Source organism: Telmatherina bonti (assembly GCF_933228915.1).
Source record: "Telmatherina bonti genome assembly, chromosome: 13".
Lineage (NCBI taxonomy): Eukaryota > Metazoa > Chordata > Actinopteri > Atheriniformes > Telmatherinidae > Telmatherina > Telmatherina bonti.
The window spans coordinates 26,972,164-26,987,130 of NC_136611.1; the positions used below are offsets into that span (position 1 = coordinate 26,972,164).

Here is a 14,967-nt window from a genome sequence, read left to right on the forward strand (position 1 = left end):
GAAAAGTCACTTCTTGATGTACTGCCTCAGAATCACCTGTATATGGGTGCCCTAACCCACCCCATGTTAATCACTTAGTGTGAAAGAAAATAGCAGAGGAGGTACAGAATCCCATGTCGCCAGCTGTGCTGCTTTTTTTTTTTTTTTTTTTATGGTAAAAACATCCAAACATGTGCACACATGTCTGACTGAAGTCTCCACAAAGCTGCCGTGAAGCTTTTGGGAATTTTCCCTGAAAAAGAACTGATGCGAAACTAATTTCATCTTTCTTTTTATTTGTTTTTCTGTATCCCGTGCAGCCTAAAATATACCAGTCCAAAGTGCTGTTTTTATGCTGAACTCTCAGACTGAGTGGTAGCTTGGCTGAACTTTCTTAAATTACTTGAAAGAATGTTACGAAACAGGACATTTTGAGGCACAGCTGCTAACTCTATACATCTCCTCTCTGATATGTGCGTTAAAGCTGCGCTGCTTATCCTCCATGCTAAAGCTTGTTGGCTGTTTGTCTTGTCTGAATCTGTTTATATTTACTTTCATTGGTTAATTGGTTCTTTTTGGGGACATTATACGACTGAATTCTGATTATTGAGTAATTACCCTGTATACTCTAATGTTTAAGGCAGATTTTAGGTAGAATATTACATAAACAGCTGGGTTGCCTAATCTGTGATTACAGAACAAAAAAACTTCTAAATGTTTAATCTAGGGCTGCAACATACCCAAATAAAGCTTTAAAGTGAAGAATAGACTAAAAACATGTTGTTTTCAGCTTGTTCCTTATAGCTTTGTTTGTTCACTTTCTGACTGTCTCCTGTGTGTGAATGAGGGAGGGGCTGCCTGGGTCCTGTGAAAAGAGAAAAAACTGAGCATTTTCACTCTGATAGACAGTTAAGGTTGAGAGAGACATAAGACATGGGATTAAGCTTAAATACACTTTAGAAAATATTCGCTAAGTCTCTATAATAAGCAGCCTTGGTTACTGTGAGCGGCTTTATGTGTCATCATTAATGAACTTTGAAGAAAAATTATCTAGTGAACACTGTTTTATCCAAATAATACAAGAATGAAACAGATAGAATAAATTTGTTTGTTTTATTTCTTGTTGACATTGTTACGTAAAATCCGATCTTCATTTTGTTAAATTTTACCTGCAAACAGCCAAACCTCATGCAACTGTTCAGTGGTCTTCAGCATAATTCTCCAGAAAAGATTTTATTTAGACATGTAATGCTTCTCAACACATTTCTTTATGGCAATTGTTTTTTAAACCTAAATGGGATTTTTGTTAATTAAGCATTTAAAACTGACCAGTAAAACATTCAAACATAAAAAAAAAGACACCCAATCAACAGATGAACCATAACGGACCACCTACCAGAGGACCAGTTACACATCGTATCTATAGGCACTAATATAAGTTGTCTGAGACTTCATTCCATTTCTTTAGTAACTTCTATAAAGGTGATAAGACAGAGACTAACAGGCATCAAGTGGTACTTTTGCAGAAGCAGCAGCAAGGTGATTCCCAAAGAGCTGAAAACTAGAGGTGTCCTTAAAAGTGTTTGAGAAAATTGTACCAGTGCAGGACAAAATAAGAAGTGTCAGGTTAAACTATAAAATCTATACAGCTAATGAACGCTGAAAAAATTTACATTGTAGGAGCACTTCCAGGATTCATCTGTTCTTGTCCAAGGTTCGCATAGGGTAGAGTAGACTAGATAGCACAAAAATACTCCAAAGAAGAGTGCCTTACTTTTCTTCTGTGCTATCTGCTACATGAAGAGTACTTCATATCCAAAAGAAAATCTCGTAATGACTTGATCCAGAATCTGAGAGCTGGACCTTCAGTTGTGATCAATCTGCTGTTGACTAAAGCCTCATCAGAAATGGTCTATGTGGAAAGGAGGGTGTCAAGAAGCCATTCTGAAGGATGGAAAACAAGAAGAAAAGGCTAAATTACGCTAAATGGCTCACGAGCTGGAGTGATAATTGGTGGCAACAGGTCTAACGGTGTGACCCACTGTACCCTATGTTTGCCGGGATAGGCTGCAGCCTCCCTGCGACCATTAATCTGACTAAGTGGTTTAGGAAATGAATGAATGAATTATTGAATCATGTGCAAATTAAATCAAAATTTGGTATATAAGACAGAAACTGTACAAATGAACTTGAAGTCCAACTATCTGGAGTTCCTTCTCACTTTCCTGCAATTATATAAAGCCCATAAGTGCTTGTTTAAGACTCTTGCACGGCATTGTATCATCCACCACCTCCAAAGCCAAATAATGCATCACATTGTAGATTTTTCACAAGGCTAGCTTAGTGGTTAGCCATTCTAACAGTCAGCTGGAGTAACTTTTAGTTTAAAACCTCAACAGAAAGCAATTGAAAATCAAACTAGATTTAAGGGTTCAGTGTTCAAGATGCAAAGCACTCATCTCAGACAATGAATCATGCATGCTTTAATGTCATAAGAAACTTATTACACAAAGAATTGTTTCCAAAACAGTATTTAAAACTGAGGCCTGTGATTTAGGAAGCATACTTGCAGAGAGAATTTACTGAACTAATCTCAGCAGCATTTCAGATTCCTCCGCTTCACACAGGGCATGTTAGAGTTTCCAGCTGCTGTTTCATGCTCCTGTCTCTGTGCCATGCAATTATACCGGTTCCCACCGGAGGTTTGGATTGGGTGGAACTTTGCAAGAAGTAATCTCAGGCATTAACTGCTCCTCGCTGAGCATAACTCAGATAAATCCACAAATAGAGTCAGCACAAAAAAGCTGAGACGTGTACAAACATGTTGCAGAATAGCACAGAGGGAAATGGGCCTTAAAAATGGCTGCTGTGCAGGAAACTGATAACTGAAACAGGCACGAAGATAAAACATCTAAAATACTTGAGCTGCATTACATCTGAATCTGTAACACTTTAGTGTGAAGAGGAAAAATCTTGATACATGATAAAAACAATCAGATTCTTTAGAGGCTGCTCGCTGCTGACAGACAATAAACTGTCTTTAGCTGAAATATGGAAGACAGTCTGTGGTTTTACTCTTTCATCCATCAGGATCTCTTTCTGAGAGAGCATTTGTAAGGAAAACAAGAGTATTTGAAGGAAATAAAGTAAATCCAATCATCCTGTTAGGGTTGACATTTGCTTTGACATTAGTACAAAAACCTGTTGCTTTGGATCAAATGTTTCAAGCCACATGTTGTGCCTCTGAGAGCAGCACAGACAGTATGTTACAGAGTCTTTGCTTGTGACAACGAAGCTGTTGTGCAGAAAAGCTGGTAATGCCTGGCACTGGCCTTACGCTCCTTAGAACAATTGAGGGCACAAAGTGAGTTTATGCTGTGGCTGAGAGCGCTCTCTGGTGTTATGAGTTGGTACTGAGTGACAATGCAAAAATATTCTTAGAGCATTGATGATGTTGGTTCATGTGCTGTTAATTATACAAATACTCTGTCTTAAAGTTTAAATTTCTGACTGGAGAGTAAGTCAGTGAGAGAAATAGATAGATAGATAGATAGATAGATAGATAGATAGATAGATAGATAGATAGATAGATAGATAGATAGATAGATAGATAGATAGATAGATAGATAGATAGATAGATAGATAGATAGATAGATAGATAGATAGATAGATAGATCGATCTTCTGGACCTTCTGAACCTCTCAGTCCTGCATCGAGGAGAGATCAGCCTCTCACTGCAGCTGCTCCTCTGTCCTGCCAGGGTATTATGGAGGGGATGTTTTTTATTATCCAAAATATCCTGAAGTTTGCTCCTAATCCTCTGCTCCACCACAGCTCTGACAGGGTCCAGACTTCTGCTTAGGGCAGAAGTAGCCTTCCTGACCAGTTTGTCCAGACGTTTGCAGTCCTTGTTTGTCATGCTGCTCCCCCAGCAGACACTAGTGCAAAACATCACATTTGCGATGATTGTGTAATAGAACATCTGCAGAAGGTCACTGCAGACATCAGAGGAACTGAGTCGCCTGAGGAAGAAAAGGCAACTCTGTCCCTTCCTGTATGCCACATCTGTGTTGGCTGACCATTCCAACCTCTGGTCCAGAACCACCCCAAGGTACCTGCAGGTCTTCACATTCTGTTTCCTCTCCATCGATACAGACTGGCTTTATGTGTGATGTAATCTCCTGTGAAGGCCTCTACCAGGTCCCTGTACTCCCCTTCCTGTCCACCTCTCACACATGCCACAACAGCTGTATCATCTGAATACTTGTGTATGAGACAGGACTCTGAAGTCTAAAGTGTAGAGTGTGAAAGGAAAGGGAGCTAAAACAGTCCCCTGTGGAGCCCCAGTGCCGCACTCCCGAGTTCCAGAAACACTTCTCCTCATCCTGACATATTGTGGTCTTGACGTTAGATAGTCCATAATCCAGGATGGCAGGGAGGATGTCAGCCATATCCAAAAGTTTATCTTTCAGTATGGGAGGCCTGATGATGTTAAAAGCATTGGAGAAGTCGAAGAACATGATCCTGACATAAGAACCAGGCACTTCCAGGTAAGCATATGCCTACAAGGAAACAAGGAGCCCCTCAAAAGTCTTCATTATGAGGTGTCAAAGCTACCAGTCTGTAGTCATTCAGCTCCACCAGTCACCCTTTTTATAGAGAGGATAATAGGAGGAGAAAAAAGTGGAATGAAATAAACAACTTTAAAAATGACTCAAAATGTTTTGATGACCACTGATGAAGATTTGTCTTTAATAATCACTTTGACAACGTCCATATTTTACACCCACCCACACTGGAAAAAACTGAATTTCAATGGCATCAAGGTAAAAACAAACTAATAATCATTTATTCATTATTTCTACAGCTTGGACCATCTAAGGGTCATGGGAAGCTGGAGTCTTTCCCAGCCATCATCACGCAAGAGGCAGGGTACACCTGGACAGCAGAAATCAATGTCACAATGCAGCGTAAACTATATTAACCAAATAAACAATTGCATAAAAATGTTCACTGATCTTGATTGATATCTATTTTTTTTAACATATTTCATTACATTACAATTTTGAAAGAAGATTGCTGGTTCGAGCCTTGACTGAGAGGAGGTTTGCAGGTCCTCCCTGTGTATGGGTTCTCTCTGGCTTCATCCATCAAAGTTGAAAGTCAGATGTAAGTCACTTTGGATAAAAGCTTCTGCCAAAAGACTGTAGAATAGAATAGAATAGAATAGAATAGAATAGAATAGAGAGGAGTCCAATATATCTCTGTTACATAAAATATGAGCACTTATGAACCTTGAAGTTTCTGGTACCGACCTTTTAAGTGCTCCAAAAGTTAGAAAATAAAAGTTACAGTGAGACATCATGTGATGAGCGTCTGTCTTTCATTTATTTAATAATGCCCTGACCATGTGCTGAAGTGTCGTTGGGCAAGACACCTAACCCTAGGTTGCCCCCCAATGTGCCTATCGGGGTATCAGTGTGTGTGTTTTCACTCTCATATGTAAGTCGCTTTGGATAAAAAGCGTCGATGTAGAATGTACTTATTTATGTACTTACTAATTATTTTCTGTTTTTTATTGTTATTGTTTTCAGGTTTATTTAGTTTTCAACCCCAGTGTTTTCCACATGAGGCTCTGCCACACTGGACTTTGTCTCAGTCTGCGAGGTTGTTGCCGTGGAGAGCTCCCTGGTTGAGGTGGCTGGGGGTTCCTTGCATTGCAATCCTAGCTGCGGTGTGGGCCCCAGCCTGCAAAGATGTGGACACTTCCTGTGGTCGCGCCCTCTGTGGTGAGGCAGCTCCTAGTGTGGACAGATGTCGTTTCCTCACCACAACCAGATGTTCATCTCTAGTTATAGTTTTATTGTGGCTTTAGTTAAAGAGACAGAAACTAGAAGTTAGAGCTTATATTTGTGCAGGGAGAGGTGGGGGCACTCTGCGAGTGTGATGTGTGTGAAAAAAGGTGTGTGAAGATTTTACTTCTTTGTAATTAAATAAAGCATGTTTCCTGCTTTTTATGAAATGTGCTTTAAATAAAGTTTTATTTAATTTAATGTAGCTGTAGATAATGAGCTGAAAAACTTCTCCTTTTTGGTATTTTCTTCATTTTTACTTCAATTCATAATGATAACAAATAGCACACAACTCTCAAAATGTTGCTGGTATTACACACAACAGTATTCACACCCAATTTTCTGCCAAATATTTAATGATCACCATGAGAAATAGATCATTTGATGATTAAACAGGACACTTTTTATCTGGTACAACAGATTATACATCCTCTGCATGTCTGACATATTCATTTTGACTTTATTGTAGGCAATGCTCTTTTGTACCTCGGAGAAGGAAAAACAAGAGCAAAAACACACCGGTTGCTTGTTAGAAACAGCCAGAATGAGAGCAGCCTCCCACACAATCGACGACTGACAGAGGAATGCTTGCACCCACATTTTCCCTGCATCTTTCACATCTATTCCTGTCTGCTCTCATGACTGCAGCAGATTTTCAGGACTCGACACCTGATGAAACATCAAGAGAAAAACCTCTGAAAAGTGCTGATGTGAGCTCTCTTCTATCCCTCTCTCCCTGTTGTGGTTGCACTGAGGTTTTCTGTGCGTGTAATAGTAAATAATTGATGATCAGTGACACTGCCTACAGGTCCTAGTAGAGCGAAGCCAGCCTTGCTCATCATTCCTGCAGTGTGCATAATGGCAGCAGCTTCTTGGCAGTGACACAGAATAAGATCCAGAGAAGCTGCAAAGCACCCACACCCATTGAGGATACAGGGCTACCCTCAATCTCCCTCCTCCCTCCCTTCCTTTCTCTCCCTGATGCTGTCTCTCTCAGTGCTGCGCTCAGCCGTAACAGCGCTGCTTGTCTCGTAGGCAGGCAGTCCATCGCCTCCTCAAGCCACTTGCCACCGAGGGGAAACTTCAAGAAGCTCACTCGCACAGCTTCCTTTTCCTCCTGCGCAAGGATGCTGGCGCTGGGACCGAGATGGATGAGGCTGGTGTGCTTGTTGGCTATGTGCCTGTGTCTCTGCCTGCCGAGGGAATCAGATGCCAGAAGAGCCCCCAAGGTACCCCGCTGTCCTGCAACCTGCTCCTGCACCAAAGACAGTGCCTTCTGCGTGGACACTAAAGCTATCCCCAAGAGCTTCCCCCCTGGAATCATCTCGCTGTGAGTCCAGAATCCATGTGTACCTTTCATCCACCACAAGCATCTTTTCATAACCTGTGTGAAGCCTTAGCATCAAGCAGGCTGGTACGGCTACATCACTGATGTCATCTACAATTATATAATGATCTATCAAACTCATGCCTGTCTTTTCCTTACTTTAAGGTGAATGTAGGCGTGTTTCCTGCTCACACTATTTTGATGCAATGTTCCTTTGCTTGAACAGCATAATCACAATGATAAAAATCTCTTTATTGTACCACATACTAAATTTAGATGATTGAGTTCCATCCTGTCAGGCCCCAGAGAGGAATACTAACAATAGATTCCCTCTCTCGCTGCAGGAGATCTGCTTCTCCTATGAGAGATTTCATCTTGAAGGATTTATGGAGATAGACTGCTCTAAAGAAACAAGCTTAACATGACAGAGTTGAGATTGTGTTTTACTGATGATTAGAAGGAACATCTGTTCCAGTAGTCACCTTTATTAAATATTGAGTTTAAAGAGTTAAGGGAACAAATGAGAAAGGGGTGAAGTTCTCTCTCTCTCTCTTTTTTTTTTTTTTTAAGATGAAATAAAGTAAAAAAAAAAAAAAAAAAAAAAAAAAGAAAAGTTAGTGTCCTACTTTTAAAAAAGTTTCTGAAATTCAAGCTTTCAGGCATGTCCTGAGAGAAGACAGGATGCAGCTTTAATAAAAGGACAGGGCCATTTCATACCCTGAAACGCATGACGTCATGTGTGAGAGCTTCTGCGCTGCTTGGCTAACCTCCATGCTGTCACCAAGAGAACAAATCTGATGGAGCATGTTGTTTTCTGTCTGACCAGGACAATGGTGAACGCAGCCTTTACAACAATCCCAGAGGGAGCTTTCTCGCACCTGCACCTGCTGCAGTTCCTGTGAGTGCGCTGACCCACTACACAGCACGACTGCAGCTGCAAGACATTCAGCTCATTACTTTCTCAGTTTATAGTTGTCTCTTATTAAGGGAATACATAAACAGACCCTAATATCACTGGTTTGTTTCTGCATGCAAACATATTCTGTTTCGCAGCAACAACAAAAAGACTTCAGCTGCTCTACTCCAAATGAATGGGTATTGAAAACAGTGGTGACATAGCAGTAATAAGGGTAAAGTGGCTCTGTATCACTGTCAGCGCCAATGACTGACTCCCTTCAGTTCTGCTCAGCCACACAAAGGCTTGATTATCTCCTCAGATGCAATCATGAGTGTGTGCTCATGTGCCTGTTTGTGTGCAAAACCACAGAATAAGGCAGCAAGAATTGTTTTGAGAAGTGCATAACTGAATTACACAGTCCGCTTGGATGACTAACAATAACATAATTGACAAAAGTAAATTATGTATATGGTTAATGTTTATATTGAGAAGAATACAAGGATTGTTTATGACACAATGTCAATACACTCAGAAAATATGCTTTTAAGCCTACTGTGGTAATTACCCCACAGTAGGTTTAAAGGGATTTTGAAGCTTAGTTATCGTAAGAAAAATATGAGGCTGAAAATAATTCATAGTCTTTACAAAGGGGTTTCTATGAATGATGACTATCAATGTAATTTACGTTCAAGCTTGTGTTACAGCTGATTTATTTATGACAGGTCTTGTATATGTCAAAGTGGTGGTCCAGGTACTGGTACTGGTACAGTTAGGGAAATTCAGTCTTATTGATCTAAAAGAGAGTAGAATAAAAATCTAAATAAATTAAACCTTAAATGAGTTTTCTAATATAATTGACATTTATAAAATCTTTGCATTATAGTTGTCTTTATTAACTATGTATACATGTAAAAACTTCACTGTTATCACTTACAGGACATTTACTTGTTTTATTTAAATATAGGAAATGTTTGGACATTTCCCTGTAACTTTAGTTAGTTTTATTAGTAAATATTTGACCATTTTACACTCCTTCCTTCCTGCAGACTCTTGAACTCCAACACATTCACCATGATTGCTGATGATGCTTTTGCTGGTCTGTCTCACCTGCAGTACTTGTGAGTATGCGTTAACATTTAAAATATTACTACATTAAAATGGTTTTTTAAAGAAAAAAAAACTGTTTTCATTACTTTTTTTTTTTTTTTTTTTAAATTCAGAAAATAGATATTGTCCCTCCTAGAAATGAAAAACTTTCATTTAAAGCTAACAAAAGGCATTATTGCTAAACTTTTCACATCCACCAGCTTTGCTGATGTGATATCCAGTTAGTCAGCCTGGTGCTGTATGACCAGTCTGGCTAAACTGAACAAACTTTACATACATATTGCAGTAGAACTAAACTTACAGAGTTAATTTTCTGACTCACCATCATTCAATGTGGTATAATATTTTGGGGCTTATCATTGCTCTGTAATCTTGTCCTGTATCAAAGCAAAGCCCTGCACCATTTCCACAGCGTTCTGCACTGGTTTGCTTTTCTGAATGATTTACTGTATAAGGAATACATTCAACCTGCACCCTGGAAATTGAAGAGGGGAATTCTGCAGTAAGCCAATGAATGCCAAACGTAAAATTGAAAATAAATCCTCCTCTGACAGCCAGTACTTTGCCCTGCAGTGTGAAAAAGCTGAATGTGCCATCCAGCGGGTTGATGTGCTTATAGTTAGCTGATGGTTTGGAGAGTGCAGCTCTCTGTTATAGCCATGCCTCGGGCTGCTCGCTGTGTGGCTATGGTTGCAGCACAGCCGGCAGGCCTGTCTCACCGCTACTACTGCCTTTACCCGCTGTGAATGCTAATAAAGTGAAATGATCACATCCAACCCCCTCCAGAGAGTCTGCACATGCTGTACGGCCTCTATGGAGAACAGACAAAAACAGAGACAGTAGAGGATCAAATGATGCTGACATACAAGCCTTTGAAGTGCTTCCTGCAACTCGTGCATCATTTTTAGACAGGAACGGAGCTCAGAACATTAGCATCGACGTGTTTCCTTTTTTATCATATCAGATAATGCACAGATGCTCGACATGATCTATCAAACTGAAAACAACATTGATTTGTTCCTCGGATAGAAAGTTGGGAAAATTCACTGCTATCCTTTTTTTTCTTCCCTCTCCAGGTTCATTGAGAATAATGACATCCAGGCTTTGTCGAAGTATACCTTCAGAGGACTCAAATCCCTGACTCACCTGTGAGTATTGGTGTCTGGGAGATCCTTTCACTGTCTGATGAAGTCCGATCGTACACACTTAGAAATATCCAGGTTTTGACATATTAATAACACTTTAAAATGTTGTAGATCTCTTTCAAACAACAACCTGCAGCAGCTTCCCAGAGATCTCTTCAAACACCTGGACATCCTCACTGACCTGTAAGTGTGGAAATTAAATGGCGTGTGTGAGGCTCTGTTGTGATTTAATGCTTAGTGACAAGGAGGTGTGTATGATTTGTTTGAGCATCTGAGACTGAAAATGTTTTTATGTCACTCAGTGACCTGCGTGGAAACTCTTTCCGCTGTGACTGTAAGATCAAGTGGCTGGTAGATTGGATGGAGAAGACCAACACTTCTGTTCCTGCCATCTACTGTGCCAGTCCCTTTGAATTCCAGGGTCGCAGAATCCATGACCTCACACCGCGTGATTTCAACTGCATCAGCGCAGGTTTCCTCTCAGTTCTCATCTACTATAACACATAGTGATGGTGTGATGATCTTGGTTTACAGCTGTTTATTACTGGTTTCTCTTCCAACAGATTTTGCAGTTTATGAAACCTTCCCATTCTACTCTGTGTCAGTGGAGTCGTATGAGTTCAGTGGGGATCAGTTTGTGGCCTTTGCTCAGCCTGATTCAGGGTTCTGCACCCTGTACAAATGGGATCATGTGGAGATGGTCTTCAGGAGGTTTCACAATATTACTTGTAAGTTTCTGCAACTGCATAAGAACTGCACAATATAATATGACAACGTTTTGATATCATAATAATATGATATCATAACTAATGCTTTTGGCTTCTTTGTGTGTGTGTTTCTCTTCAAGCTCGTTCTGCTGTGTACTGCAAACCGGTGGTTATAAACAACACACTCTACATGGTTGTGGCTCAGCTTTTTGGTGGATCACATATATACAAGTAAGGATGGAAAGTCTTAACATTAGAGATTTTTTCAATAAAAAGTCTTGATTGTTATTATTATTAGGGTCCGAGCTATACAAACTATACATCGGGCTCCCTTGTTTTTTAAATGTTTATTATTATTATTCTCAGCACAACTTGGTCAGATTTGATCCCCTTAGACTCCTTGAAAAGTTGTGAAACTTGGCACACACCACAATCCCGGCAAAAATCTATGGTCAGCATACACTTTAATGCTAAATGGCTCGACAGTGCCCCGTAGCCATACTATTGGGTCAACAAAGTTTACTTTGACGTAGGATGACGAAATCAGGCAGACACATCTATCACCTCAAGATGAGCAAAAAAGTCAATCACATACCTGTTGCCATGGCAATGGGGTGTCCTCCATCTGGGCGTCTACACCATTTTTCCCCACTTTTTTTTTTTTTTTAAATTTGGGCACATCGTATTTGAACAAACTAGTCTGAGGGGAAAGCGTATTACCGTGGCAACCCATGAGGGTCCTAGACATTCACATGTTGCCATGGGAACGGGTGCTTGCCATCTTGGTGTTTACACCCATTTTATCACTTTTTGCGCATTGTATTTGAACGAACTAGTCTGAGGGGATTCATCCGACTGACTCATAATTTGGCATGAAGCTTTCTGACAGGATGGGGATCAAAACTCGTTCAAATCTTTCTAATCGGAAAAAAACGTGTTACTGTGGCAACGCATAAACAAAAGCCTGTAAAAGAAATGCATGCAATCTGCACCAAAATTAAATGCTTTCATAATTATTAGGCCCTTAACACATAACACCATGTATTGACCATAAGTCGTGAGGGCTCTGAGCATCTACTTTGACGTAGGATAATTAAATTTTTTTGGCACATCTGTCCAACACCCCAAGACAAGCAAAACAAGTCTATCGCACACCAGTTGCTATGACAATCGATTGTCTGCCATCTTGGTCTAAGAAAATATGTCTGACTTCTGTAGCCAGCCTCTGTTCTCCTGGTCCCAGCATCCTCTGTCGACAGCTTAGCAGCTGTCCAGCAGTGCTGTCATCACAGAGAGACAGGATTGACATCTTTGTCCAAACACAAAAACATAATTGAGGTTTTTATGCACTAAAAATACTTATGAAACACTATAATAATATAAATCTGCTGAGCACTGGATCTGTTTATGTAACAGTCTGGATTAAGACAAAGTTTATCATAAAACTTAAAGATGCTTTCTTTAAATACCTAAAGAATAAAATGCTATGTGCTTTATACAAATAATTTGCTGTGATGTAAAGACAATAAACTTAAGGCTTTTACAGTCTTAAATAAGTGATCGCTCTATTTAACAATAACTGAGTTAATTATTAAATTACAATACATATAAATATTTACCTGATGTTGAGCAGGCTGTCTTTGAACCTCTGAAGAAGAGTTTTTATCCAGACGGGGTCAACTATTCTCTTCTGCAGCTGGTTGAACAGCATGTCCACATGAGTCATGGTTTGGTGGACCAGTACTATTTTCTCACTTTATACGCATCGTATGTCTCCATGGAAACATATCGGATCTGCACCAAAGTTAACAGCATTCATATTTGTTAGTTCCTTAACATGTTGCATTATGAGGAGCGGGAGATTTCAGCATGAGGCTCGGACCCAATGGATGCCGCTTTCGGTTTTAATTATTATTGTGATTATTATTTGGGCTTTATACATGAGGCTGTCACTGGTTTTCTAACTTATTAAAAAATCTATTTGTTGAGAGGCTGAACCACTTGTCTCTTGTAAAGAGGCCACAATTACACTAAAAAGCCTTCTTCTATACACAGGTGGGAGGAGGATCCGCAGCGTTTTGTAAAGATTCAAGATATAGACACCAGCAGGGTGAGGAAACCCAACTTCGTGGAGACTTTCCAGGTGGATGGAGAATGGTACTTTGTTGTTGCAGACAGTTCCAAGGCAGGCTCTACTAGTATTTATCGTTGGAACAGCAATGGCTTCTACTCCCATCAGTCTCTCCACCCCTGGCATCGGGACACCCATGTGGAGTTCCTGGATGTTGGAGGAAAGCCACATCTCATCCTCTCCAGTGCCTCTCAACCACCAGTGGTTTACCAGTGGAACCGAAACCAGAAGCTGTTTGTGATTTACTCCCAGATCACAGAGCTAGCTGACGTGCAAATGGTTAAGCACTTTTGGGTGAGGAAGGTTCTGTACCTTTGCCTCACACGCTTCATTGGTGACTCCAAGATCCTCCGCTGGGAAGGACAGCGTTTTGTTGAGATCCAGACACTTCCCTCCCGGGGCTCCATGGCAGTGTATCCTTTCACTGTTGGCCTCCGCCAGTACCTCATTCTTGGAAGTGATTTCTCCTTCTCAAGAGTTTACCTGTGGGATGACCTCACTCAGCGCTTTCAGCCTTTCCAGGAGCTCAACATAAGAGCCCCAAGGGGGTTCAACTTCGTATCCGTCGACAACAAAGACATCCTGCTAGCTGCAAGCTTCAAAGGTAACACCCTGGCCTACCAGCACCTGGTGGTGGATCTCAGTGCCAAATGAACATGTCAGAGCACTAAGAAGCATCTCTCATTACAGTATATAGAAAATGTGCCAAATAAGACCGCAAAATGTTTAAGCCATGTTAACTAAAAGTCTGCTCTGCTAAAAGTTTCCTCTATGTTATATGTGAGGAAATTGATTAATATTGTTTAATCTATTTTTGTGCACTGTTACGTAACACTGAAATGAAATAATGTGTTGATTAACATGTCAGTGTGTCATATCACTGCTGCAATATTTCTGCTCTGTTGAATTATGACTAGGGCATTATTGTTTCGGATAATTATGTTTGTATTGCACTGAACTACATGGAAACAGTTTGCATGAGTCTTTTACTTAATTATCCACTGGATCGGGCTGAATATTGTGTAGCTAAGAAGAAAACTTTGGATGTTTTGTAAGTTAAATGGTGCACTGGGAAATATTTTGCATGCCACTGCACAAATAAAGAAAACTGTATATAATGCAATACAGAAAAAAAAAAACCCAAAACTTCATTATATTGATATTTATATGAGTTGTCTTTGAATCTGCTGTGGACTGAATGTTTCCTCTGTAATAATAACAGTGGATCAGAGCTGGCATGGACAAAAGAGGCCATAAAATCATTGGAAAATGTGAACTATGTATTGCTCTATTTATTTTTCTTAAAAATCTTTGTTTTAAAATGTCATAGTTGTAAAGTATAATTAAAAAGTTTAAAAATATATTACTTGGATTCATTAAAGTGAATATGTTCTCTTGGTTACATGATGTGCATTAAACAATGTGACAGATAATCAATTATATTAGTTCTGATTTTGTTCAAGAAAGGATTATTATTATATATTGCTTAGTGACCCTAAACTTTATCTTAACTTTTTCTTATGTGGAAACACTGATTATCAGTGATAATAACCCTGATAGCTCCTAAGATGCACCAAGAATGTAAATAGTTTTCACTTAATTGCACAACAAAAAAGGCTTACAGTTTAATTATTAAGGCAAGGCAAGTTTAATTATATAGCACCATTTAGCAACAGGGTGATTCAAAGTGCAGAGACAATAACATTATAAAAATAAACATAATTTAAATTAAAACAAGAAAGCAAGGAAAAGGGAAAAAAATTATAAAAGCTATTAAAATTACGGTCAATTCCGTATGATTATATTCCATTATTATAAATA

General features: G+C 39.7%; 1 protein-coding gene across 1 annotated transcript; it reads left to right on the top strand.

Moving 5' to 3' along the window:
- Positions 1–6,958: 6,958 nt before the first annotated feature.
- On the top strand, positions 6,959–13,800 carry lgi3 (leucine-rich repeat LGI family, member 3; the record flags this gene model as incomplete). Its single annotated transcript, XM_079250884.1, has 9 exons — positions 6,959–7,161; positions 7,985–8,056; positions 9,103–9,174; positions 10,240–10,311; positions 10,420–10,491; positions 10,611–10,780; positions 10,872–11,036; positions 11,156–11,246; positions 13,071–13,800. The coding sequence occupies 9 exons, from the start codon at positions 6,959–6,961 to the stop codon at positions 13,798–13,800; spliced, it is 1,647 nt and encodes a 548-aa protein (XP_079107010.1).
- Positions 13,801–14,967: the final 1,167 nt, after the last annotated feature.